Source organism: Pseudochaenichthys georgianus, chromosome 3, assembly GCF_902827115.2.
Source record: "Pseudochaenichthys georgianus chromosome 3, fPseGeo1.2, whole genome shotgun sequence".
NCBI classification, from domain to species: domain Eukaryota; kingdom Metazoa; phylum Chordata; class Actinopteri; order Perciformes; family Channichthyidae; genus Pseudochaenichthys; species Pseudochaenichthys georgianus.
In genome coordinates, this window is record NC_047505.1 from 27,020,138 (window position 1) to 27,048,089 (window position 27,952).

The 27,952-nt window shown below is 40.4% G+C and overlaps 2 protein-coding genes across 6 annotated transcripts in view; one reads left to right on the forward strand and one right to left on the reverse strand.

Annotated features, from left to right (window-relative positions):
* The window catches only part of cdkl5 (cyclin dependent kinase like 5), a 47,111-nt gene extending 38,930 nt beyond the window's left edge, over positions 1-8,181 (reverse strand). Inside the window, exons 1-3 of one of the 4 annotated variants that reach the window (XM_034079507.2) lie at positions 8,003-8,179; positions 5,380-5,707; positions 882-916 (exon numbers count right to left, since the gene is read on the reverse strand). In XM_034079507.2, coding sequence (XP_033935398.1) covers positions 882-916; positions 5,380-5,416 — 72 coding nt within the window. In that variant the 5' untranslated portion in view covers positions 5,417-5,707; positions 8,003-8,179. The other 3 variants (XM_071206532.1, XM_071206533.1, XM_071206544.1) reach the window with 3 other exon arrangements.
* A 4,358-nt stretch (positions 8,182-12,539) lies between these two features.
* Positions 12,540-27,952, forward strand: part of scml2 (Scm polycomb group protein like 2) — a 28,238-nt gene continuing 12,825 nt past the window's right edge. For both annotated transcript variants that reach the window (XM_034079775.2, XM_034079776.2), the window contains exons 1-7: positions 12,540-12,613; positions 15,272-15,349; positions 15,601-15,666; positions 16,525-16,595; positions 17,353-17,587; positions 20,999-21,087; positions 21,645-21,888. In XM_034079775.2, the coding sequence (XP_033935666.1) occupies positions 15,328-15,349; positions 15,601-15,666; positions 16,525-16,595; positions 17,353-17,587; positions 20,999-21,087; positions 21,645-21,888 (727 nt within the window). In that variant the 5' untranslated portion in view covers positions 12,540-12,613; positions 15,272-15,327. The remainder of the gene's footprint in view (positions 12,614-15,271; positions 15,350-15,600; positions 15,667-16,524; positions 16,596-17,352; positions 17,588-20,998; positions 21,088-21,644; positions 21,889-27,952) is intronic.

Consider the following 27,952-nt stretch of genomic DNA (forward strand, 5'->3'; position numbering starts at 1 on the left):
ACCCGACCGGAGAAAAAGACGTGCTGCAGTCTGCAGGCACGAAACACATTACTAGTAGAAATACATTGCTTTTAAAATCGTGGACATGGTTAAACCGTACCCCCCCAGCACGTGCACTCCGCTCTGCATCAACCAATCGGCTCGCTGCACCATCGCTGCGAAGGGGACCCAAGTTCCCATCAGCAAAAACACTTGGGTTTGCTATCCTGGCTCCAAAATGGTGGAATGAGCTCCCCATCAGGACAGCAGATAGCTTACACACCTTCCGGCGCAGACTGAAAACTCATCTCTTTCGACTCCACTTCGAGCGATAGAACTATTAACAAAGCACTTATATACTAATAAAGGGCTGGCTTATCTAAAGCCAGCTGAGTAGCACTTGAAATGTTTTTGCTCTATGAAGCCTGATGTACTTATATGATTCTGTTTTCTTCAAGTTTGTATTTTGTTGGTCGAACGCACTTATTGTAAGTCGCTTTGGATAAAAGCGTCAGCTAAATGCAATGTAATGTAATGTATATTTCAGCTTGTTTTCAAACTGTTAAATGAAAAAGTACTTTAACATTGGTATGCACGTTTTAGATTCAAGCTAGCAAGCAATTCGGTGTTAGCCATTAGAATTGACCATTGTTGAGGAGATTTACAAACAAATAAAATATGCTAGTGACAGTAAGGAAGGAAAGAGGTTATCTAGTTATTTGTTGCCAATTGCATTTTTCCGAGAGAATGAGTACAGACACAAAGTTGGCAATATTTGCTTGAAAATTGACTGATTAATCCAGTCAACATATTTTATCATCTCAAAATGAACTATGACACAAAGACTTTTAGAATAATGCTAAACATAAATATTGTCATATTGTCATCTCTAAAAGTCTTACCTTATGCCTGCACTTGAGCACCACTCCATATGCTCCTGGAAAAAAGAGAAAAACAAACAAACATGTTCGTAAAAAATAGTTGAGAATTCTGGCTAAACAACAGTTAGTAGGACGCACTCTTCCACACACACACACACACACACACACACACACACACACACACACACACACACACACACACACACACACACACACACACACACACACACACATATGCCCATACCTTTGACAGCACACACACACACACACACACACACACACACACACACACACACACACACACACACACACACACACACACACACACACACACACACACACACACACACACACACACACTTGTATTTCACTAAGAGGTCAGGTCTATGTTGGGCCTGTGTTTCAGGCATGTCAGACAGACTTACATTAGTAGTAAGTACATTTTCCTTGCAAACTGCTTTTGTTTCCATTCAAATCACACACAAAACATAATGAGGTCCAGTCTCAGTTGTAGCTGTTTCAGTTTAAATGTTTAATTTAACCGGGGACCAAGGCGAGAAACAACTAATTGTCCTACATGTTTACACCAACAGTGATGACATAAAAGTAAAGTGCAGTTTTTCAGGAGACTACATTCTTTGTATTATGAGAAATAATTGCCTCCTTTAATTGCAGCTCTCATGTGTCATAGTTTTTGATTAATGTATCCTGACAAGCACTGTTGTAGATCGCAGTTAATGAGAATTATCTACAGAACAATAAACACTCGGTTACTCTGACTTCTCACATTAAAGTAAAGCCAGGGATGCATGTCAGCCTGACTCACTGAAATAAGCTAAGATGAAATCATTCCTGCGTGGTTTAATGTGTCAAGGTCTTATACTACTACTCAATCATCATTGGCAGAAAGATTCGTTGTTTTCTCATTTATTTACCAATTTGGTTACTCAAGCAAATTTGACCTTTTTGGTTATTCTGCAAAACACAGAAGCACACATTTACAGAAACATACAACGCAAACCATCTGGGGTTATGCTCATGACCTCTGCACTTTCATATGTTTTCCTGAGAGTGTAAAAGTTAATAAAGGTCTGGTCTCTCATCAAAGAAACTCAGAGCAGCATAGTGGTGAGCGATGACTTTGTTTCCATCCATCCATCCATCTTCTCCCGCTTATCCGTGGTCGGGTCGCGGGGGTAGCAGTTCCAGCAGAGAGCCCCAAACTTTCTTTTCCCTGGCCACATCAACCAGCTCTGACTGGGGGATCCCAAGGCGCTCCCAGGCCAGCGAAGAGATATAATCCCTCCACCTGGTCCTAGGTCTACCCCTTGGTCTCTTCCCAGCTGGACGTGCCTGGAACACCTCCCTAGGGAGATGCCCAGGTGGCATCCTAACTAGGTGCCCGAACCACCTCAACTGGCTCCTTTCGACGCGAAGGAGGAGCGGTTCAACTCTGAGTCCCTCCCAGATGACCGAATTTCTCACCTTATCCCTAAGGGAGACACCAGCTACCCTGCGGAGAAAACCCATCTCGGCCGCTTGTATCCGCGATCTCGTTCTTTCGGTCATGACCCATCCTTCATGACCATAGGTGAGGGTAGGAACGAAAATGGCCCGGTAGACAGAGAGCTTTGCCTTCTGGCTCAGCTCCCTTTTCGTCACAACGGTGCGGTAAAGCGACTGCAGTACCGCTCCCGCTGCTCCGATTCTCCGGCCCATCTCACGCTCCATTGTTCCCTCACTCGAGAACAAGACCCCGAGATACTTGAACTCCTTCACTTGGGGTAAGGACTCATTCCCTACTTGGAGTGGACAGTCCATCGGTTTCCTGCTGAGAACCATGGCCTCAGATTTGGAGGTGCTGATCCTCATCCCAGCCGCTTCACACTCGGTTGCGAACCGATCCAGTGAGTGCTGAAGGTCGCAGACCGATGAAGCCATCAGAACCACATCATCTGCAAAAAGCAGTGGTGCAATCCTTAGTCCACCGAACTGCAGACCCCCTCCCCCACGACTACGCCTCGAAATTGGCGACAAAGCGCAGCCCTGGCGGAGGCCAACCCTCACCGGAAATGGGTCCGACCCGGACACAGCTCTCGCTTTGGGAGTACAGAGATTGGATTGCCCTCAGTAGAGACCCCCTCACCCCATACTCCCGCAGCACCTCCCACAGTAACTCCCTGGGAACCCGGTCATACGCCTTCTCCAAGTCTACAAAACACATGTAGACCGGATAAGCGTACTCCCAGGCGCCCTCCAGGATCCTTGCGAGAGTAAAAAGCTGATCCGTCGTTCCACGACCAGGACGGAATCCGCATTGTTCCTCCTCAATCTGAGGTTCGACAATCGGCCTGACCCTCCTTTCGAGTACCTTAGAGTAAACTTTCCCGGGGAGGCTGAGTAGTGTGATGCCTCTGTAATTGGCACACACCCTCTGATCCCCCTTTTTGAAAAGGGGAACCACCCCCCCGGTCTGCCACTCCTTCGGTACTGTTTCCGACTTCCACGCAATGTTGATGAGACGTGTCAACCATGACAGTCCCTCAACACCCAGAGCCTTCAGCATTTCTGGGCGGATTGCATCCGCTCCCGGGGCTTTGCCACTGTGGAGTTGTTTGACGACTTCAGTGACCTCCCCCCAGTTTCCACACTGATAAAATTGTCTAACAAGACAACAGCATCCGTGCATAATCAAGAGACAGTGAAGCTTCTTAGTCAAATCTGCTAAGATATAAAGCAGGGAAAAATAGAAATAAGGCCCCGGTAAATATAAGCCTGTTTCCGTCCAGGAAAATAATGGCTTGGGAAAATATTTGAGAAAATGTAGCAAACAACTTATTAATTCTGTAATTTCCCTTGTGAGGTCAGACATGGTTACATACTACTCTATGATAAACGTCTGCAACCTTTCAGGCCACAAACTCCAATAATATCCCTCAGAATTGTGATAAAATGATCAGGACATGCCAGAGATATAACATCTGACAACTGTGATGTGCAGGTTTCAACTATACAATGCAAATTGAAACAACCCCACACACAGGGTCGGCGTCATGGGGGGTCATTCGCGGGCCATTCGCGGGCCATGCCCCCCCAAATGAGTCACTGTGCTCCCCCAACGCAGGGTGGACAAGCCTTGCCACTTTGCCGTTTTTTTTTTTAATCATATAAGTGAAAACGTTTCCACTAAAGCTTTTTTGTGTGAAATACATCAGAAATAAATAATACAAATATGAAACACAGCCTGAAGTGTGCTCACTGCTGCTCTCTGATTGGTGTGTTGCTTGACCAATGACCCCCGACTTTTGTTTTATTTTCATTACGTGGCTGTGTGTTTAGATGAAAGCCCAGTGGCAATCTGTTCATCTGTTACACTGATTATACAGTAAAGCCATTGAAAATAATATGATATACAGTACAGTACAAGTAGCCTACTTCTGGGTCTCTGTGTTTCATTCAAGCTCGGCTCTCTGTGTGTGTGGCAGGAGCGCATTTTGTGAGTGCGCAAGTGGTAACGTGGAATGTTGTTGTTAGCATCTGGTTAGCTAGCTATGCTAACGGATATAAAGGGCTGTTTCTACACCAAGGTGGAGGAGAGTCCTCTCCTGTCAGACTGAGAGGATCTTATAACGTCAGCTCAGTGAGGTAAGGACTCTCTCAGTATTTAGATAGTAACTTTAGTGTAGGTTAACTTAACTTATCTCAGTGGGTCTCAAACGGTTTGGTCACCATTTATGTAAACAAGTATTTGCGAGGAATAGGCTAACTTTATATGATCATATAGTTATTAAGAGAATAAATGAAAAAACGGGTATGAAATACTATAGGACAGTAACACAAGAATACAGTTTAAAAGGGGAGTGATTAGTAAAATATCCATAAAGAAAAAGTAAATCTGTGTACAGTTCTGTTTCATATGGATGTTGAGAGATGTAGGCTATCCATCGATCTCTTCATTTTGCTCTCAAAGTGCACCAGATTGATGCATTTAACTTCAATATTTTAAAAATAATCTTCCCGGGGGAGCATGCCCCCAGACCCTCCTAGAGGAGGTTAGGTCCACCCCCACCTAAAACATGTTCATATGGATAGGATACTAAATACATTTGCACCCTTTTTATATGGTGGCCTATGTCCATATGTTTCTGTTTTGGTGGTCGTGCCACAACCATGCATGTATGCACAGGTCATAGGTGCGCTATAAAATAGCACTACACCCCTGCAATGTGTGTGAAAGACAACAGACTTTACAGCATGTTTTTTTAAATTGAAGTTGCGTTGGTGTTTGTGTGTTGGTTGTTGACGGCAGTGTGTGCCCTGCCCCCCCTTGGTAAATGATTGCCCCCCCATTTGATTTGTTCTAGAGCCGACCCTGCCCACACCCAAATCCCCATTAAAGTGCACACCGTGGATATATGACCTCATCTCATCACCAGCCTCAGAGTTGAAGGTTAACAGCGCACATTCTCCTCACATTCCACAAACATGCAGTCAAATCTGCTGTGTAAAAAACACCCACCTTCTCCCACAATGCCAAGGACTTCAAACTTATTCATCACATCACCGAGGGTGGGGGCTCCTCTAGCAGGTGAAATAAGCTGCTCGGGGTTTTAGCGCGGATAATCCTGCTTTGACCGGCGGCAGAAGGGGTGAACTGTAGAGTCCATGAGAAACGACATCTGACCACACCCCATCTTCACAAATTATTCTACGGCTCTCTTCCTCAGTCTATATCTGGCTTTTGAATGTCAGGGTTCTTTTATTTATGGATCTGATTCAAGTCGTTTCAGTTGCCTCCCTTTATTCCTTGTTGTCCTTCTCGCATTTATATCTCCACACGGTCGTACCTGCAGGACATGAAACAAAACAGAGAAGCAAGGTGTTAATAAGATATGCTGTCGAAGGGTCACTCCAAGGTCCAACTTCCCAACATGCTTTGCACCGGCAGTAGCATGCTGATGGTATTCCTGGCACAGATGGTGCCTATGTAGGGCATGTGCATGTACAAAAAGGCAGCATTTCCTTGAGGACACATTTAAATCATGGATGACTAAAGCATGATTTCCACACAGTCATTCTCTCCCATCAGCCACACATTCTTTCTGCAGGATTCTGCGAGGGGGACAGTCTGGAGAAAATACTTTGCACAGGTCTAACTTTGAAGTTTACTGTTGGTCAATTGGACCACAACCCAGCAGACCCCCAGAGGATGAATCAAACAGGTGATCCCCCAATCCCTCAACAACTATTGGCTGGATGTCAGCAACATTTGGTATGGATAGGATGATAAGTCCTGAGGAAGTGCCTCTAGCTCGCCACAGTTTTGGCACAATTCTTGGTACTGTAATGGTTTTTAGAAAGATCCTAATAATTTGGTCAAACTGACGTTTCCTCTGCAGGTGAATGCTTGTGTTTTTTATAGAGATGTCTAAACAATTTAATCGATTGGCATGATATTTGGACCAGACATTCATGTTCCCGTACAATACATTTCAATTACTTCTGTGATCCTGTGGTTTATGACCAAATAGCTGGAAATATAGTTACATTATAAATATAATGTAGTTACATTATATGTCCACAGTACTATACAGCTGTACAGTTTTATGAGGATCAGCAAATGATAGCATGCTAACACACTAAACTAAAATGGTTAACAAGCATGAGAATGTAAGCTTTGTCATTGTTTTGAGCATGTATGCAGGTTGTAAGAGCTTCCATCTCTTTGGTTTGTATGGACCCTACCTGCAAAACTAAGAATATTCCCATCATCCTAAGGTGCCTTTAATGTTTAACCCAATGTATAATTGCATTTGAGATGTTGAATAAAATGTGTAAAATATAGGATTACTTAACATTCTCACTATTTAGATTGTTCCTTAGTGCTAATATTTAGCCGGTGCTTTTCCCTTGTTTTCCAAGATAATGTTCTACATTTATACACACTCAAAGATGACGTGTTCTGGTTTAGGAAAAGAAAAAGGCTCAGAACAATTATATCCTATAAGATCTCCCTCCTCCTGTCACACATCCAAAAACTGGCCACGATTATTAAATACCTCTTTTGTAATGCGAATGTTGTTGGACTGGACCCATCCAAGCTTCTCGCAGTAGCAGTCCGACTTCATTTGTTTAACACTTGATATATTCAGCAGTGCAAAAACACTTTAATGTTGATTTGGCTCATGTGCCTGTGTGGGCGTTTTCTATGCAGTGTACACTCCACACAGCCTTTCCAGGGGAAGTGATACGGTGGATGATGAGGCCATCAATGGTTGTCTTTAAGGATATGGTGCTGCCTCTGGGGAGTCATTATCTATACTGTCTGTATCACTGAATGGGCATACACCCCAAAACCCTGCAACTAGAGCAGCCTATAAGCATTCAATCCAGTAGAGGTAAATCTTCCTAAAAAAATGGGTTTAGCACACAGTCGGTTTATTGATAAGCTGCTGCTTCTCCTTGCAGCCATCAGGCAGACAGTTGGTAAATGGAAATACCGTGAAAACGTCAAGAAAGTGCATAACATATTGATAGTCTGGACTGAAACATTAATCTCGCAAACACACGCCTGTTGATGTGTTCATGCAAAGAAAATCACGGGAATTACTGAGTTTGGGATTGTGAATGTAATGGGCTTGTGCGTGCTGCCGCGTGCACAAGAGAGAATGTGTGTACGTGCGTGTGAGGTGAGAGAGAGAGGATAGTAATGCTGCTCTCTCTGCATCGAAACTGCGTCTCTCTCCTCGCTGCGTTGCGGAGCGCACCACCATTCCGTCGCTGTCCACGCGTTTCTCTGCCTACACAGCAACCAGTGCATATATTATAAGGTAGTTCACGGACCATGTTCACGACAGTTTTGCATAACAGAACCCGCAAATAGCGTTTACCCATAAAGCCCTAATTAGACATAAATTCACGCACAAAAATCCATGGCAACCCGTCATTAAACCAATGAAGGCATGTTTACCTGCATATTTGATGGGTCGCCTATGTGAGATGAGAAAGCTCAATATGTGGAGCACACAGCATCATGCCCATGGAGATGATGATGTGGGAAGACGAAGAAACATCATGTGGAGTGACAGGGGGTGAAAAAGCCCGGGCCTGTGCGTCGTGACACGATCAAATATCCTACTCACTCAATCTCCGGATGGGTACGAGACCAAATCTGCAGCCATATCGCCGATGACAGGGTATCCATGTACCGTCAACAGTTCTTCAGAGGCTCCGTGTCAGTCTCCGTATCAGCTGGTTATAGCAGCAACATCGTCATTCCTCTGAGCGACGCTGCGGACAGCCAATAGGAAAGAGGACTGCTGCGCGTTCCAACAGTGGCTTCACATAGTGAGAGCTGTGATCAAATAAAACTTTGGAATGAAAATGCAATCCATCTCCTCATTTGGTAAATCTTTAAATTTGCCTGATATGAATCACCCTACCCATATTCCACACTGTCTGTGTCTGACAGTGCTGTTGCATCCCCCCTTTTGGTCAAACCATGTTGTGACACTGATTAAACATCTTCCTGCAGCACGCCCTCACTCTCTCCCACACCTCCCCTTCATTACTGCACTAATTGGTGAAATCAGTGTGAATTCACTCCCAGCAAAGACACTTGGTCAGTCTGTTTCGTAATAAGCAGGTGATATATATGTGTACATTAAATGCTGCAAAAATACCTCCTTAGCCATCTGTTCGGTTTTGTTACCTCCACACCATCCTTTTGGCTCACTGTTGTCACTGCAACAACTGTATCAACATTATTGTGTTTAAAGCAGATTGTTTTTATCTAGCAAATTATTCTCTGACAAAAACACATGCTTTTTCTTCCTATCCAGCTAATGTATACCAATGTAAATTCATAATTCATCATTAATATACCTAAACCAACCATACAAGTGCATGTGTGTGTTTTTCTTTTTAATAAAATACCCTTCTTATCATGTATAATGATTAATGTTATTGAATGATGGTATTGATGAAGCATTAACATATAAACAATTAGCTTTCAGATTAATGTTGAGGTAATATTGTCTCAAATGCAGTGGGGATAATGTCGCCTATATATTTGAGTAAAGTAAGATAAGTATACATTATTTAGGTTTTCACAAGTGACCTGTGAGGGGACAGTGACTCATCATTATGTGTTGTAATATTGTCAAATATAAAGAGACATTTGGTATTACAGTGCAAAGCTATAATAACATGTGCAACATTTGGTCGTTTCGTAGCCAAATAAAAATGTGTTATTTGAGATAAAACTATTTTAATATTTAGAGATCAAGAATTGAAACAAGTATTTCACATTTTGTCAGTGACCTTTTCACAAATGGAACATTTGGAAGACATTTTTCATTTTGCACCTAAAAGCAATTACACATATTGTTGTCTTGAGTAACTTAGTACATTTAATCAAGTCCTGTACTAATAAAGAAAGGTATTTGTGCATGCAATTATGCATTTCAGATGGGAAATACTGACGTTTTTTTATCTGAGCTTGAAAGATGTTTTTTTTCTAACTGCCTTTAAATAGATATAGGCTACTGTAAGTCTACTTTAGAAATCATAAGATTATAAATATGCACAACATAAATATTCACTCGTAAATAATGCAGCAGACTACTACACAAAGTTAATATATGTTATCACATAAAACAGACTAAATGTGGGGTAGGTAATTCACTTCAGAAACACTTTTTGTTATATTCCATGGAATGCTCTTATCATCCCGATAGCAATGAATACATTAAATGCTTTGACAATAAATACATACAAAAATACATCTGTGGAAGCCGTGGCGCTGTAAAAAGCACGACCAATCATTTTAGCCGGCCCGGCTAAAATAACTGGATGGCCTACCTGCCTGTCAGCCTTTCATCTCGTGCACACATTTATCTCGTGCCCTCATTGGTCATGTGCACGTTCGTGTGTGTTGGAGGAGGGGCTCTGTAAGGAAGTCTGAAGGAAGGGGCAGATTTTTTTCGGCTGCGTACTTTCAAATTCTAGCTCACCCGAGCTGGTTTCTCCATTCTTATCTATGATTCATCTTAACTATGGAATGCCATTCAAGCCAAAATTAAATAAATACATAAATAATTATATATAATTATATATATATTATATATATATATAAATATGCCTATGAAATAAATTCTGAAACAAATAAATGAGGCAATAAATATGTATAGGCTACATTTATGATGATGATGATGATGATTTACATTTAAATACACATTTATTTATTTCATGGGACTTTTATTTCATAATGACACATTTATTTATTTCAAGAGACTTGTATTTCATAATGACACATTTATTTATTTCAGGGGACTTGTATTTCATAATGACACATTTATTTATTTCAGGGGACTTGTATTTCATAATGACACATTTCCATTCCTTATGTGCAAATGAACGGGGCGTGGTTAGCTCACAGATCCAGACCAAAGCAACAGCACCACAACACTGACTCAATAGCTCTTGTTTCACACTCCAGTACTCTTAAGTGGTTTGAAAACTGCCAATAAACCAAACCGGTTCCGGTTCAAGAACCGTTCTTGTGCTTTTCTGGTTCTTCTCTGGTTCTGCCCCTTTTCCACCAAACCGGTTCCAGAGGCAGTTCTGGGCTAGCCTGATTTAGGTCTGGTTCTTTTTGTTTCAGCCGCAGCGGAGCCGGCTCTAATCACCGAAAACCGGTTCTTAGCTGACCCCACTTGGCTGCCCGGCAAGAACCAAGAACCACGCTCACATCGGAAGGGGACGAGATTAACCTGAGCCATAATAACAGTTTATGGCGAGTACGGAAAATGAAAGTTGTAACAAGCAGTAGCGCTGAGCAAAGTGACTAGAACGCAACCACACACTAAATAACACACTTTATAAAGTCAGGCAACATTAACCAGGTTTCGTGTGATTCTGTTTATTTGTACCTTACATCCGTTCGCTGTTATTGATCATTGTGGAGAGCAGGCAGAAGTTTTGTTTTGTATTAGCTATCGGATGAAATCAATACATGGGCTGCACAGGTTGTCATGTCCGACTATCACAAGTAATCATAATGAAAAATACGCCGGTAAAATGTGCCTGTAGAAAACGGCTTATGCCACAATAGGATAGCAATAGCAAGTAGTCAGTTTAGCTTCGGTTGCTATGCTAACATCACCCATTTTATACCAGAGAAACTTTAATAACAGTGTTGTGATGCCAAACAGCGTCAATTCAGACTGACACACATTGTCTTAACTTAACTAATTGTCCTTAATTAAGGGGAACTGGGGATATGTATCAGCTGCTTGTGTGACAGTCAGACAGTGAATACTTTAGAGCGGCCGCTGCCGTGTGAGCTAACCCGGAACTAACGGGAGAATAAACTCCTGTGGAAGAGCAGCACTGCAGCGGTCGGTAAATGACGCTGAAACACATTAATAAACAATGAACCACGGCACTCTGGAGAAAAGTATAAGGTTGGAGAAGTCGTTATTTAATTTAATCTGGCTTCGTATGATTAAAAGCAACACGATCATCGACCCGACGCAGTCCCCCGTTGTTGTTGTTGTTGTTGTGAGCGCCGTCGGGATCAAATCAGCGATGTAAACGGTGACGTCATGACGCAGCAGCGGCAGCACCAGTCGGGCGGTGTGAACAGAGCGGGAGCAGAAAAGGGAAACCGGAGCTGAACCAGAAAAGCTCTAGCACGGAGCTAGAATGGGAAAAGCGCTGGTGTGAAAGCCGCATGAGTCAGTGTTGTGGTGCTGTTGCTTTGGTCTGGATCTGTGAGCTAACCACGCCCCGTTCATTTGCATATAGGAAATGGAAATGTGGCATTATGAAATACAAGTCCCCTGAAATAAATAAATGTGTCATGAAATACAAGTCCCCTGAAATAAATAAACGTGTCATTATGAAATAAAAGTCCCATGAAATAAATACATGTGTATTTAAATGTACATGTATACATATTTATTGCCTCATTTATTTATTTCAGAATTTATTTCATAGGCATATTAATAAATATGTATACATATACATATTTATTGCCTCATTTATTTATTTCATAGGCATATTTATATATATATGTATTTAATTATTTATTTAATTTTGGTTTAAATGGCATTCCATACTTACCTACCTTTACATGATGCATCAGCTTATAAAATACAGAAGAACCCCATCAGCTGTTTAGTCTGCAAGAATATTAATACAAACCTGAGAAAAGTTGCATTCTGGATAATGAGTACTTTACTTTAGGAACAAATTACGTAAATAGATGTACTTTTGCAAGTTTTATTCTTTTTACTCGTCATTAATAATCATCCAATGTCCTTTTATTGGGCTATAGTTCATATTGTTATTACAAACACTTAATCTACTAATGTTTCTCATTTTCATTCAGTGTTTTTTTCTTATTTAGCAGTCACTCACTCAGGTCTGACTAGTCTTCCGGTGTCTGCAGTTATATTAACCTGTGGCATTTTCACCACCCTAAAACAGAGAAAAACACAATAAATGTTAATGTTTTCGTTTCCAAACGACATGCAGTTTATTATAACAAGCGAACATTAAACAATATCTGTTTCAATAAAACGACTAATTGACAATTTCCCATTACTCTGTTTCTTCTTTTCTTTTTTTAAACCTCCAGTGGAAAATATGAATTACAGCACTGCGTGGTGGACATGCGCGGACCTGCAGCGGATATGGCGGCTTGCATCTGATAGAAAGTGAGGAATCTCCCATCAAAATCCAAAAAGGTTGGTACGACTGCTGTCTCATTATTACTCTGATGTGCTGCCAGTGACGGGTTTGAAGGGATAAGCGGTCATGTTAGCTGCTGTTTGTCCCTGTACTGACTCAGACAGCGTGTATACGGTTTTCTGTTCAGGCGGACAGCTCGCTGCGTTCAGGAGCTACGTTGAACTCTGCAGATTTCCCCTTTGCTTTTTGTTTACTGGATTCCTGAAGAGGTTACACTTCAACCCAAAACACGTTTACGATCTTCCAGCCTTATAATGTTCCTATCCTGCTCCGTTTTGTAACGAAACGTTAGTGGTGTTTAGCCCATATATTGTATGGTTTAGCCCTGTATAATGACCACTGTCCCGCCCACAAACTGGGAGCATATCGCAAAAGAAAATGCGTCACATGCCTTTCTTCAAATCTAATTTCTTCTTCTGCTGATTCAGTGTTTCCCCTCCGAACCTGCATCTTGCAAATGAAAAAGATGTGTGCTTTTCATCAACCACACGTTCAATCTTAAGTCACAGAGATGGGACCTAAATGTTGGTATAAGGAAAACTGTTTTTATGAAAAACATTCTGAAATGAAAGTTTTTTTTTATATGAAACCATGTTTTAAGTTACCTCCCTGGAGGTGACGGCCTGCAGCGGGTCACACCCCTCAACCTCCCGGCGGTAATGTGTGTAATTATTATATATATATATATATATATATATATATATATATATATAATATATATAATAATTACACATATATATATATAGGCTACTAGTGGATAGCCAAACCTTTAATTGTTAAATCAAGTGATTTTTTTCTTCCATAGATTGACTGCTTTTCTTTGTCTTGTGGGAATGTATTTGGGCTTTGAACTACTTCTACTTCCACTTCCAATTGTGGGTGATACACCAGGCCAACTTGTACATTTCTCCAAAACCTCTCACATGTCTGAATTTGTTTTGTTTTGTTTTGTTTTGTTTTGTTTTAAATTAAGTATCACTCGAACAAAACATCTTGAGTGTAAAGTTTGCAGTATAACGATTTGTGCATTTATTTTATCACATGAGAAAAACCACTGTCATAAGTCACACTGTGACAGCTCCTCATGTCAAGGAAAAGTTATGACCCCTCCTGAAACCAGATCTCAGGGTCATTTTTCAGATCTTCTCACTGTTCAGGTTAGTGAACATTACTCTTCCTAGATAAGTGGGTGCCTAGTGCAAATGGGGGTTGTAAAATGAAGTGCTTCCTGGTCTGATGGGTGTTTTGTGTCAGACTCTCTTGAGCAAGAGAGGCAGAGCAGAGCAAATACTGAAGCAGGCTGCAGCTGAGTGAAGAGCAGAGTTGGAATCCTTTTCATGTCGCCCCGCATCCACACGTCTTAATGGCTTTTTATGGCAGCTTGGAATCTTTATGGCTCCTTCTGGCTCAATGGGATTCGCTGCAGAGACAGAAGGATCTTCAGAGGGAGGGACAGACACAATGCATTGCAGATGCTGAGATTTTTTAAACCAGGAAAAGGAGACATTCTCTGGCTTCTGGAACGAATTTAACCTCTGCATTTCTGGATTACAGTGCATCACAACTTTTTTGATGCTCTCATACTGTGGATAATTTTTTTGCTTCATTCTTGAGCTATCACCATGTACAGAATTTCCAGGGAGTGGGAGTATGTTCAGAGTTTTTGTGAACCTACATGTTTGGGCCATTTGTTCAGCATTGATCGTGTGGTAACTATTTTATTTTATTAATATTATGTAACCAGCATCAGGAGTAAAGGTTAGTCCTGAAGCAAAACTTGAAACGCAGAGACCTTTGACACATTTCAAATCGACATGAGTGAACATGTTGTTGGTAGGGTTTATGCAGTGTCATAATTATTTGTTCGGCAAAATGAATACATGTTTTTATTGGAATGTAATGCATCCTTAGAGACTGTCAAATATTATCTGTTTTGATCCAATTTGATTATGACATTATTTAGTTTTTCTGTTCCTCAAACCAACTTGTTTACCATGACCTTTATGCCTTTATTTGTCTCCAATGTGTCAAAGGTCTCATCTGTTTGTACTGCAGACAACAATATTTATTAAAAAAGAAGTTCAAGTTTCGATTTTAAACAGCTAAGTAGCTTTAGCAAATGTTACTATTGCATTAGTGAATATTTAGGTATAGATTGGAAAACAACCTTGGCCTTGGCTACACAGACCGTTTTTTATATAAATTACAAAAAACCCTTACCCTGTAAAATGTTAGTGCAGGATATAAATAAACGGACCCAAATCAACCAAATAAAATAAAAATAATTAAATTAAGGGGCAAACATAAAAGACTGAAGCCTTAATTGAAAAAAAAACCTAAAAGTTTCCCTGAAGTTTGTGTCATGGTGCATAAACACTTTTCCATGTTTAGTTTTACCAGAGGCAAATCAGAAATGTATTTTAGAACATTAGGTACTTTTTCACCCAACATACACATAGGATCCGATGCAACATCAGTGCAAAGGGAAAGGATTGTTGCACATTAGTTTCACATCTGTTAATGTTGATGCGGATGTGAATCAAAGATGTGCATTTACTATTTAAACAATATATCTAAACATACTGTCATCTTTTTACTTGAAATGCTGTTCAATATCACATGAAACCCTTCCCTCCTGTTCTGTGTCTGTGCAGGTAGCAGCCTGTCTGACTTCAGCTCCCCTACAGCGGCACGTTTAACTGTGGTCATCATGGGCCGAACACCACACAGAGGTAGGCCTTCACAGTGCTGACTGAACAAATGTACTAGACTTCAACACCAGTTTGATCATAAAACAAACACAGAAGGATCAAAAATACTCACTAACGCTTTCCAACCACATAATTCGATTTTTTTGGTAGTCTTTCTTTTCTCAGAACTATTCCCATAGCAGGTTTTATGCCTTCATTCTCACAGTAATTACAGTCTGTATGTCAGCAGCTCCCACATTCTGATGAGCAGTTCAATCATCTTTTGATTTCAGATCAGAAAGAGGAGAAAGAGAGACGCAGCAGCATCACAGCAGGATCTCCCCTCGACAAATCTAATGGTTGCCAACTCTGATCTCTGGCTTCTTTCTGTTCATAGTTAATCTTTTCATTAACCCTCTAAAACTTTCAGATAATAGCTTTTGTAATCCAGCCGCTTCGGTTCCAGTACGAGCACTAACCTATGTTTATTATCTTTTATCAGTACATTTCTGGCGTGGGTAAAAAAGATATTTTAATCTATATATTAAACTCCATTTTAAGAACGTTTTTCTAGTTTCCCCAGATTTTCACAAACATTTTCAAACAAGTTTTGTTTGAGTATTTCTCAAAGTATTTAGCAACTATAAACAAGTAAACATGGTTGTTTTGCTCTCTAACTGCAACTCATTACTTCCGAACTATCAGTTGAATAATGCTAAGTGTAGTTCAATATTATGTTGGATAATGCTCTGTGGCTGAAGGCCTTTACAATAAATTGAAGAAGGAAAAAAAAGAAACACTTTCCAAAAAATTATTATTATTATTATTATTTGTTTTTTATAGCATGTCTTATGTGTCCCTCCTTAGTAATACAAATATCGGGTCAGATTTGAAGTTGATGGAAGCTATTGGAAAAAAAGAAACTATTTTATAAAAAACTCCATTATATTACTGTTATATTAAAATTAATTTTTTCAGGATGCACTCTGCACCAACTCTTTTAATAATCTTATTATGTTGTTTTTCACCTAGAGCACATACATACTTATATCTTAGGTAAATGTTTAACCTTGTTTTACCTGTCTATTTCTGTGTATGTGAGCAATACACAGAGCAACCCAAAAAACTCTATGACATTTTTTGTATGTGTACTCATACTTCAACAAGTAAAGCCGTTTCTGATCTTATAATAATCATCAGTTTGTTTTTTATGCTAGAATCATTCAGATGGGAAGATTATCTGAGAGAAACGTCCTCGACTGCAGCGTCACCGACTTGCTTCAAACAGGTTAGCTGCTTTTTTATTATCATTGCATTTAAAGGGTCCAATGTTATTCATACCCCTTGTTGTTTTCTTTAAATGTTTGTATCTTAAAAATTGTTGAATATAGTCTGCTATAACTCAGGAAAAGCATGCCATTTTTTGTTTTTAAATTAGGGTTGTTTGGTTATAATGTGGTGTTTGAGGTATATTCTCTATTTATCTCACTGTTAACAAAGACCAAGTGCCAAATAAAACCTAACAATTGTCTGTGGAACACTGAGTATTTTTCCGTGCCATAGAGCTCCATTCTTTTCCAAAAAAAAGATTAAAAACACATCCCCCTGTTGTAGTGAGTGATATGTTTCTTTATTACGATGAACATGAGTTTATCTTTGAATATAGTAAAATAAACCGCTGCTGGCTGAAAATAGTCCTAATCAAAGAGTTTATTTAATACTGCTACCCCACAGGCTTTTAAAGGAAAACAATTTAGTTTTATTGACACATTTTTAAAGATTTACATTTATTTTTTTCAGTAGGAAGAAATTGGCTGAGTAGGCTACATTAGACGATGAATATCGGCAGCTTTATTCTCTATTTACTGTAAATACATATGAAGTCGCAGTATGCACAATATTACAACGTAGCCTACTGTGTTTACTGTGTTTTTCAAATAAATCACAATTTATTAATTGGAGTATAATTAGATGTGTAATAAATCAAGAAATATGTGTCCTCACAAAACATGATAGTGACTGAAGGCCCTTGTGTCCCTCTGCAGTCCAGAATCCCCCCCTCTAATGACTTTAAAGCGGGAATGAAGCTTGAGGCACGGGACCCTCGCAACTCTAACTCTGTGTGCATTGCAACGGTGATGGGCATGATGGGCACTCGCCTACGCCTGCGTCTGGATGGAAGTGACAACACCAACGACTTCTGGAGACTGGTTGATTCGTTAGACATCCAGCCAATAGGAACCTGTGAGAGGACCGGAGACATGCTGCAGCCACCGCTGGGTGAGTGTCTTTAAACATAGATACTTGAGGGTATGCAGGTGATGTGGTGATGCTTTCGGAATGACATCGTTTTTTGTTTATGTTCAAAAGGTATTGTAGCTGCCTTTACACATTGTTAACTGTTGCATGCAGAGTGTATACAATATGGACATTCTACTACAGAGAAGCATGTTGACCTGTAAACTTCAATCGCAACCAGAGGCAGAAAGACATCCAGGTGTATTTGGCATACTGCATTTGACATCAGAATCAGAGGTACTTTATCCATTCCACAGCCAGGACATTTTCATTGCTACATTTTTTGTCTTGGGATATACTCAGTATGCACTTTCTTGTATACTGAGCGTTTAAACTGGGAAGTTTAAGATAAACAGATTCAGTATCCTCTCTTTTCAAATAGTCTATTGATAATACATACAAATTGGGCTAATGGCGTCACGTGACGGACCCGGAAGTTGTAATTCCACTGTTTAGCCACTGTGAAAATTGGTTCAAAGCTGGCACTATGCAGGTAATTTACCAAAAAAAAAAGTTTAACCAAAGAAATTGATTGTTAGAAATGACATTTAACTAAAAGAAACACAATGTTGCTCTATTATGACTCGCAAGCTGCACTGCTAAGAAAAAGTCCCTGATTGTCAAGTTTTCGCCACAGGTACAGAACGCTTATGTTATTAGCATAAGCCTATGGGATTTTACCTTGAACATATTAGCATAATGGCTCGTAGACTAACACAATACTTGTAGCTTAACAAATTATTATTTATATACGCTATTTACTCACTGTTTCGTGGTGTTCATTGACTTTAAGTTAGTGTAAGGAAAGATCACTATTGAATCAAACTGATTTTAATTAAGGCAGACACTATTTTGTTTTTCTGCCGTTTTAGCAGTTTATTAGCCGTTTTCCATTCAGGTGGAAGGTGAGGTGAGCGTGTTATGCAGGCTATGGTGTTATGCTGCAAAAGCCGCAAATGACCGCGGTGAAGTTAGTTTCAGGTTGTATATCCGGATCATGGATGTATAATAAGAACTGGATACAGCGTGGGAGTCGGGGCCTCGTTCATTCCTATGAGAGTTGCTCATTGGCGCATGAAGATAAAATGGCCCTACTTTTGAGAGAGTGAAACGTCACAAAAGTATTCATATAATCATATAATCTGTTCTTATTGTGCATCCATGGGTAAAGGTAAAACTCATGTAGTACGGAACACGTCACATGAACGTACCGGGCGGCGCGGTCCCGTGGGTTAGATCCATGGATGTAGATCCGCGTTCATAATGCCGAGGAAAATAACTCTCAGAATAACGTTATTAGCACATTTTACAACTTGAGAACCGAATGTTTTTAATAAGGGCTATACAAACGTTCATACTGGGTGGCTTATTTAGTTTCAAAAAAATTATCCAACGATTTACAGACGTCTCTTTCCCAATGTTAGTCAATGAGAAAAAGTCTTTCCGGGCCCAGCAACTGATACGGAAGTGTAGTACCGCCGTTTGGCCACAACGAATATTTTCCTCAGAGTCCGGCGCACTTCCTGGGGGCTTGATCCGGATCCATGACGTCTTCTCTCTTAGTTTGACAGGGTTTTCAACAATGTTATCTTCCATACCTTGCTAATTTGCCCAAGTCTATCACTGAAAAGTATGCTAATAATTAAAAAAATGCAATAGCTTCTTTGTCATGTGACCTAGCGACTCCACATTCATACTAGATATTACACTCAGTGGTTTTTAACTAAGTAGATTTACTCAAGTACTGTACTTAAGTAACATTTGAGGTACTTGTACATTACTCAAGTATTTAATTCTGTTTCTACTTTATTCCACTACAAATCATAGGTAAATCGTGTACTTCTACTCCACTACATTTATTGAATACCTGTAGTTATGTAGATTTTGGATTAATGATGTGAAATACAATCAACTCTAAAATCAGACTTTAGTGACATTGGAGTAATATTCACAAGCTACCTGCACTAAACAAAGTAATTACAAATTAGCTGCACCTTTACCAGCTTTGATAAACACATTAATGCATGAATAGTTATACTCAAAACATATAATATTATTCTGAAAAGGGGCCAATCTGCATAATGCATACTTTTACTTTTGATACTTTAAGGATATTCTGATGCCAATACCTTTCTACTTTTACTTGAGTAACATTTTGATTGCAGGACTTTTACTTGTAACAGTGTATTGCTACACTCTGTTACTTCTAAGTACAAGATCTGAGTACCTTTTCCGCCTCTTTTTGTGACTTAATATTAATATAATTGGGAATAATTACGCTGTGTTTTGCGGGAAATAATCTGGAGCTTGATATCAGCATGTTATATTATGAATATACATAAATAATACTTTGAGTAAAAGGAACATTTAAACAAAGTCATATTTTCAAAATGTGTATTTATTTATTCAAGATATCGTACAAAGTCATATTTCCTTCTTGACTCCAACCGCCAACATTCTATGAACTTTCCACCTTCAAGAATGTTCACTTATTTCAACACAGAAATGGCTTTGTATGATATAAGGGGTAATGATCAATTTAAAAGGCGAGAGAAAAAAGAAAAAGAAAAAAGTTTGACCTGCCATGTATATGCCCCACACAAGGCCCACATGGCCAGTTGCAGGTGCTGCTCCTTCACGGGGGAACTGAGGGTGATATTGAGCCTCTCCGGGTTTCAACAGCAGTTTTAGTGATGCATTCCTTTTTCCTGCATGTTGAGTCTCAAGGAGTTCGCTCTCCACGGCATTTTACGTACGGGCATGACCATTTGTTGAATACAGTATATTCTTTCAGTTTAATTAGAGGCTAGTATTATTATTATTCTCGTTATGTATGTGCAGCTGTTTATTTTCCTTTTTTAATATAGTACAGCAGCATATATCCGTGTTTTATTTATCTCTCATTAGGATAACTTGCTCCTTTTTGTGTATTTCTGCCACTTCCCTTAATTGTGTAAGCAAGTCAAATCTAAAATAATCTCAGCATCTATGTGGTTGCTTTTTTTTTAATTCTGAATATTTAACCGTACCCAACCAGTCTCTGCAATAATACACATCTGAAGTTGAAATTTAACAGATGATGTCAATTAAATAATGTTTTCTTCTATGTCATCTTCTGTGATCCTAGATATAATCAGATTTTTTAGAAATTATAATGTCTCTTCTTCCTTTACCTGATGCGTCTAAGACGATGAAAGCATGGTCATTAGAGGAATTCTTGAGCGTTATTAGTAAATGGTAGGCTAAAGGCTCAAAGTCACTAGCAAGTAGTAATTGCATGTGCTGTTGGACATGTTTTTAAATGGGTAAACGTGTCATTAGGCAAAATGATTCATACTGCCAACAACTCTGTCCAGGTTTTAATAATTTAAATAAATCAGATTTTCTGTTTAGGTTTCAGGATGAATGCTTCCTCATGGCCCATGTTCCTCCTGCGGACACTGAGTGGAGCAGAGATGGCCCCAGCCTCTGCTTTTAAAAAGGTAAAGGCAACTGGTAGACGCTACTGAAGCCCCATCGCTGCCAAAAATGAATTGACACATCTGATGTCAATTTATTCTTTGTTTCATTTCTATTGCAGTAATGAGCACAGTTGGTGGGACACAGCGGCACATATTACAGCAAAGTGGAGAAAATTGTGATTTATTTTAATGAAACACAATTAAAATGTTGTTTCTTAATGAATAATCATGTTCAAATACTTTCAGGATAGAAACGGAGATAATCGGATTGTACAGAAATAATGTGTGTGTGTGTGTGTGTGTGTGTGTGTGTGTGTGTGTGTGTGTGTGTGTGTGTGTGTGTGTGTGTGTGTGTGTGTGTGTGTGTGTGTGTGTGTGTGTGTGTGTGTGTGTGTGTGTGTGTGTGTGTGGTGTGTGTGTGTGTGTGTGTGTGTGTGTGTGTGTGTGTGTGTGTGTGTGTGTGTGTGTGTGTGTGTGTGTGTGTGTGTGTGTGTGTGTGTGTGTGTGTGTGTGTGTGTGTGTGTGTGTGTGTGTGTGTGTGTGTGTGTGTGTGTGTGTGTGTGTGTGTGTGTGTGTAGGAACCAGCCACAGCAGTTAAAAACTACTTCCAGCCTGGCATGAAGCTGGAGGCGGTAGACAGGAAGAACCCCTACCTGATTTGTCCCGCCACAGTTGGAGAGGTCAGAGGTCTGGAGATTTTCGTCATGTTCGACGGCTGGCGAGGCGCCTTTGATTACTGGTGCCCCTTTGACTCCAGAGACGTGTTCCCTGTCGGCTGGTGTGCCCTGACGAAACACAGTTTACAGCCGCCCGGAAATTTCTGTAAGTAATACTTATTGATATATACTGATATTTATTTTGTATCGATTGTCATGTAACGTGTAGAGTGTACATATTGTGATTTAAGGCTTTTTAATGCTATTTTCTGTGAGTAGCAATAGATGATATAGCTTGTGCTGATGCCACTGGTTTCCACTAAACAATATGTCACATTTGTATATTACCAATCATGATAATGCATACATTTTCATACAAATTATAATACAAAATTAATGTTTCCAGCTATGATTCCATGATTGTTTTAAGATCTTAGTTTAGACCATTATTCATGCCAATAGTTGGATAGTTTAGTGCACAGACTTACTTGGTTGTTCTTGTTTTTAAGGGGAAAGGGGCATTTTATCTCAGATCTTCAAACTACATTATTCAATTGCCCCCACTAGAGAGCAGCAGAGCACAAACTCTGATGCCTCTGCTTCATCATTACAGGCTGAGAGCTGAGTTGGGCAAATTCTGTGACTGACAGCTCAGCGTATTTGTAGAGTTTTCCTTAAAGGGTTTTTTGTTTGGTGCTCTCTTCTTAATCATTCCGATACTGGGTGTCATATTTCTCGGGCGCAGACTTGAGCCATTATAAAGACAGAGAGGCCTTGTTCAGAGCTTATTCAGTCTGTCTTGCTGTCGCTGAGACTTTACATCACAAAGTGCAAGCATTTGAGTAGATCTTTGGCAAACTGTGACCTGTTGTCGAAGAAGTACTCATTGAACATCATAATAATTGATGGTATGTTGTCGGATTATTCCTTTTGATGCAGTTGATGTTCTGCAAAACACAAGGGAGGCCTATTGTGGCAGACACAAGCAGCATGACAAGCAGGAACGATAGCTATAGCTAATAATGCTATTAAAACAAATATATAGAAGTGAAAGATATGTTGCTTATTTTCTTAATCTCATAGAAAGAAAAAAGTTTTTTATAAATATCACAGATTTAATTTGGGGTAGATGAATTGCTTAGTACTTATTCAAGGTAATTATGTGGTATCATGAACTAATGGCTTAATGGGCAGTATAATTACCTTGCTAAATGTTGGTTCCTTTATTCTTGTAATGAGAAACTCTTTTAGTGACATCCTATAGATAATTATGTGAGTGTGTATGAAGGCGTAATTTAGAAGGTTAACAATTAACTGAAGTCTACAATTGCTAGACCCTTGAGTGTGTGTTATTGTTCAGAAAGGCACACATGTTCACCCTATCAAGTTAATTTAAAATGTAGAAGAACTTATAAATAACAACATCTGTTCTAATTGTTGAAGTTGGATTTTTATTTGTGAATCTCCTCTGTGTTTTTTCCTTCTGCTCTGTGTTGAGCTGGTTGTTTTTGTTGTAGAGGTTGTGACCCGCAGCTCTGACCTCCACATTTAGTCTGCCAAGTTCCCTAAAGATTCAGTGGGTTTGCTTGAAAATATCCCACTCATATATTAATCCAGTGCTTTACATAACCAGAGGCTGTTTGTTTTTTTAAATGTGTGATTTATTGGTCTGCTTTTGGCTCCATTTTGCACATTGAAAGATGTGGCAAAAAAGCTTGGCAGTCAGAGCAAAATAACAAACACTGACTTACTCTGAAAGACACAGACTTTGTAATGTATGCCCAGAAATGTTTGTTCATAATCCTCTGAATAGTGTTCCATTGTTTGCACTTGTCATCTAATTTGACTGAGAACTGCCTCGTATTATATCGACTGTTTTGTTTCTGAGAAATGTAAAATGGCAGATTCTTCTGAGGCCCCTTCAGATAACAAGAACATTAAACCACATTCTTCTGTGTGTTTTTATATACTCCTAATTTTCCCATGGACCCCATGTGGACTACTGAATGTCACTTAGAAAAAACATTCCCTGTATGTTCTGCACAAATTATTAAAGAGTGAACGCAGCACTGAACTACAATTATTAATCAAGATGTAATGATATGTTAATTAGACACAGCAGTTACAGGAGCATGTCACATATGATGTGCGCTAATGCTGAAGCTTAATGTTGAAGGTTTATCCGTTTAGTTTCTTTGGCTGATATTTAGACATTTCTCATCCATCAAAATGACTTTGACCAATGACTCTGGAGTGGATATGTTGCAGATGCTGCAACTATCAATCATCCTCATGCTTGCTGTTAGATACATTAGCTCCCACCCAGAAATTTCCTCCCATTGACCCTGTTGTTGGTGCCCGCTGGACGGGAAACAGGTGGCTTTGAATACCTCGGACCAACAACCTTCATTTTGTTGATGGATGGCAGCAGTTACATTTCTCAGTCCTCAGTAGGGCGTTGAGGCAGTCGAGTTTTCAGCCTCCAGTGTTTGTATAGTGTTACACCAGTGAGACGTTAATGTCTGCTTTATATGAGACTGCCTGGTCTATAAAATACTAATCATCGTGTGTTGAGAGAGCTGTCATGATGCAACATCCCTATACCTGCCTCTAGAGCTCACCAGGGGCCATTTTCTGTTTTGGAGTGGTCTGTATTGGCAAGACTCAAATGTGCCTTTAGATAAATCTAATGACTGGATTCATAAAAATAAACACAGACTTATTTTAAACCTATAATGTGAGCTGCCCTATCCCTAGTGAGAACTTTGTCAACAAGAAAACAATCGGTGACTCATGCATACCAGTGGCACCCATGACAAGAAAAGAGGAGAACGGGGATCATCATTTGTGGTTTTCTAACAAGTTGTGCTCGAGCATTAAGTAAGGAAACGGTTGTTTTTAGAAACTATCCCCATACTGCTTGTGAAATGAGGAAGCCATGGCAGCTCAGCTCTTCTACAGGTCTGCACTGCACTGAGATGTACACTACCACATATATACGTATAAGTGAAATGTCATTTGTGTCTGTGGAATTCTTCCAGAACACACAATGATTTTGTTGGAGATAATGTAGCTTGAGCTTGAGCCAGGTTAGTTGGTTTGAATAAAAAAATACGTTATCTACTCACAATTCTTAGAAAACATAGTGCACCTTTGCAAGGCAAGCCCTGGGTGGAGATCCTCGGACACTCAGGCTGCGGCCCCACGAGGACGAATTCGGTCGTTTGCGTTACTGTTTAGTGTCATATAGACCGTTCGGCCACACGAGGACGACCGAATATGGCACTAAACGACTGAGGAAACGACAACGGGTCCCAAGGTGGATAGAAATGCATACGCCACTCTCTGGGGGGTCAAACAGCTCCGTGTGTGCGCCCTATACGGACATTTTCAGATCACTGATAGTGATTGCGCAATAGCCCCGCCTCTCCCCACCTATTCTGCTCACCTCCGCTTACCCCGCGCCAGTGCTGAAGTGTTTCGCCACCAACAACAACAACAATGGCGGATCGCAGAGTTGCTATCGTGCTCCGGACGCTATTGACCATGCTACAGTTGTTTGTGCAACATCTACAGCAATAATGATGAGGCAATAGCCCCGCCTCTCCCCACCTCTGCTACTCACCCCCACGTCAAAGTAAACTGCACCCTGAATTCAGATTATTTATCTTTCTCTCGCGAGTGAAGTCTAATCTGACAGGACGGAGACACGCAGCTCTGCTCACCTGCAGCTCCTCCCGCTGCAGCAAAACACACACTTCAAGTCAGATCATCACCCTTAGCTATTTTAATTACCTCTCAAACTCCATAAACTAGTTATAACAATGTTTATTTTTACTGTCGGCCGGGTCACTCATTACTGGATGAGCTGCTGCATGAGACAGACACTGGCGCTGTCCGAAGAGAGGGAGGAAAAAGAGAGGCTCCGTGTATTTTATCATTATATTATATAGAGTCGTTATTCATTTGTTTTAAAGCTCAATAAATAACAAAGAAGACCTTTGACCGGCACTTTTATAATTTTGTCCGGAAGATTTCAACTTTAATACACGCTGACTGGCGAAAAACTCTGCCCGGTTCCCTCGGCCCCCACCGCGGAGAATAAACAGAAGGGCAACCATGACAACCATGCTTCTTCGCTGATTTTGTGGAGGAAGTTACAGCGCCACGTAGAGGCTCCTGCATATGTACTGCAGCTTCTCCAGCGGTTGGAGCTAAACGGAGCGGTCTCGTGTGGGCAGACACTATCCGGATAATTATTGCATGTGGACGGAAGCCGTTTGCGATTGCGTTTGCGTTAATCCTATGCGTTTAGCCGTTTTCGTCCTCGTGGGGCCGCAGCCTCAGATGTGGGATTGTATGATCTCATGAACCGATATAGGAAGGGGGAGACAAATCTGTCTTGTTGAATCCCAGATGTTCTGACCAGTCAGCCAACACAACTGACAGGGTTGTCATATTTCACAGTTTGTGGGTTGGTTAGCACTCCAGATTCCCAAATATGTGTGCACCAGCACGAGTTTGTAAACAGATTTGTGCAGCAGATGAATTTATACATCTGTCTGCTTGACCATTATCTAATCCATAATCAAAGTTGTTGTGACCCAGGTCTGTGTTTGCAGAGAGCATGACACAGATGTACTCTTTGTGCGTTAGTCCATTTTGAAGAAATAAATAGTGATGATAATAGCAATAGCAGACAGCTATGTTTGTATGGGAGTACTGTAAGTGAATAAGTAGGGCTTTGTTGAGGTGTTAATGAGCTGATATAGCTGTACATGTGAGAAAGGGAGTGAGAGACAGTAATTACTACTCTATTTAAAATGTCTAATTCACTTTCATCAAAATGTCCATGTTGTGACCCTGCTATTCTTTTTTGTTAGAAGTTACAGCGGATGCCAAAATTGATTTTCTAATAATCTTTTCTCTTTTCTGGACGGTAAATCATGCAAAACTGATTTTCTTTCTTTCATGTTTTGTGTGAAACGTCTTTGTCTTGGCTTGTTGGTGAACTGAACTGGGTCAGAATGCAAAATAGCCCGAATAATGCATAGAATAATAGAGCATGCCTCTATTTTAGCAGATACAGACACTTAATAATAATAATAATAATAATAATAATTCCTTACATTTATTATAGCGCTTTTCCAGATGCTCAAAGCGCTTCACAAATACACTTGGTACTAGCTTGGGTCTATTTATAGTAAAATTATATTTTTTTTGTCACCTTTTATATTCTATAGTTAGGCTAAGACATGCATTTTATTTTTGAATACTTAACTAAAGTATAAACTAGGAAAAATAAGTTGTTTATTAGGGCATTTTGCCACAATTTACCAAGGTATTATTTATTAAAAAGATGACATCAGTGCCTTAAAGTCAAAGCTGTTGTTTCCTTTATGTGAACCTTACCACCTCTTCTTTCATTTAAAATCATAAGCAGTGCAAGAATGATGTCACATATGTAAGCTCGTTGATACACCACTGCTTCACATACTTGTATCAAATAGTTTGTTCCTTGAATCTGCAACATCAGCCCTATCAGAAGACTGAAGGGACTTCCCATGCAGGCTTCCTCTAAACGCTCTGCTCCACATTGTTCCAGAGCCAGGGTGATATCCGACTGCACCACTGTTTCCTGACACTGGACCTGGCCATCTTTCACCAGGGAATGTCTGAATAGGCTAGGGTCACAGCGAGGGGGCACCTCTTTCTGGGCTGTGCTTACGTTCGTTCGTTCGTTCGTTCGTGTGTTGAGTGAAAGCTTGCGTACGTGTTCACCAACTCCAGGAGTTTGCCCAGTTTCATTTGGGACTCTTCTGATCCAGTTGAACCTTTTACCTCACCCATCCCCCATCCGATCCGAGAGCCCCACAGTTAACCCCTCTCCCCCGTCTTCTCCCCCTCCCCAGGGGCTCACTGAGAAGCAGGTGACTGATGTAGACTGTCGATATGGCCTACAGATAACATGAATAAAGGGCTCAACTCCCCCCTATCCCTCCTCACTATCCAACATACCCACCCTTCCCTCCCTCACTCAGTCTACCCCTCCCTAGCCCGTATGCAAATATAAACACCACCCCCCCCCCCCCTCATGCTCATGCTCATTCATTGGAAGGGAAGCTTTGCAGCAGCAGCTTGAACAAGCAGCAGCAGAAGCAGCAGCAGCGTGGGCTTTGTTGTGGACTACTGCTGGGAGAAACAAGAGGGAGACACTCATAGAGAGAGCA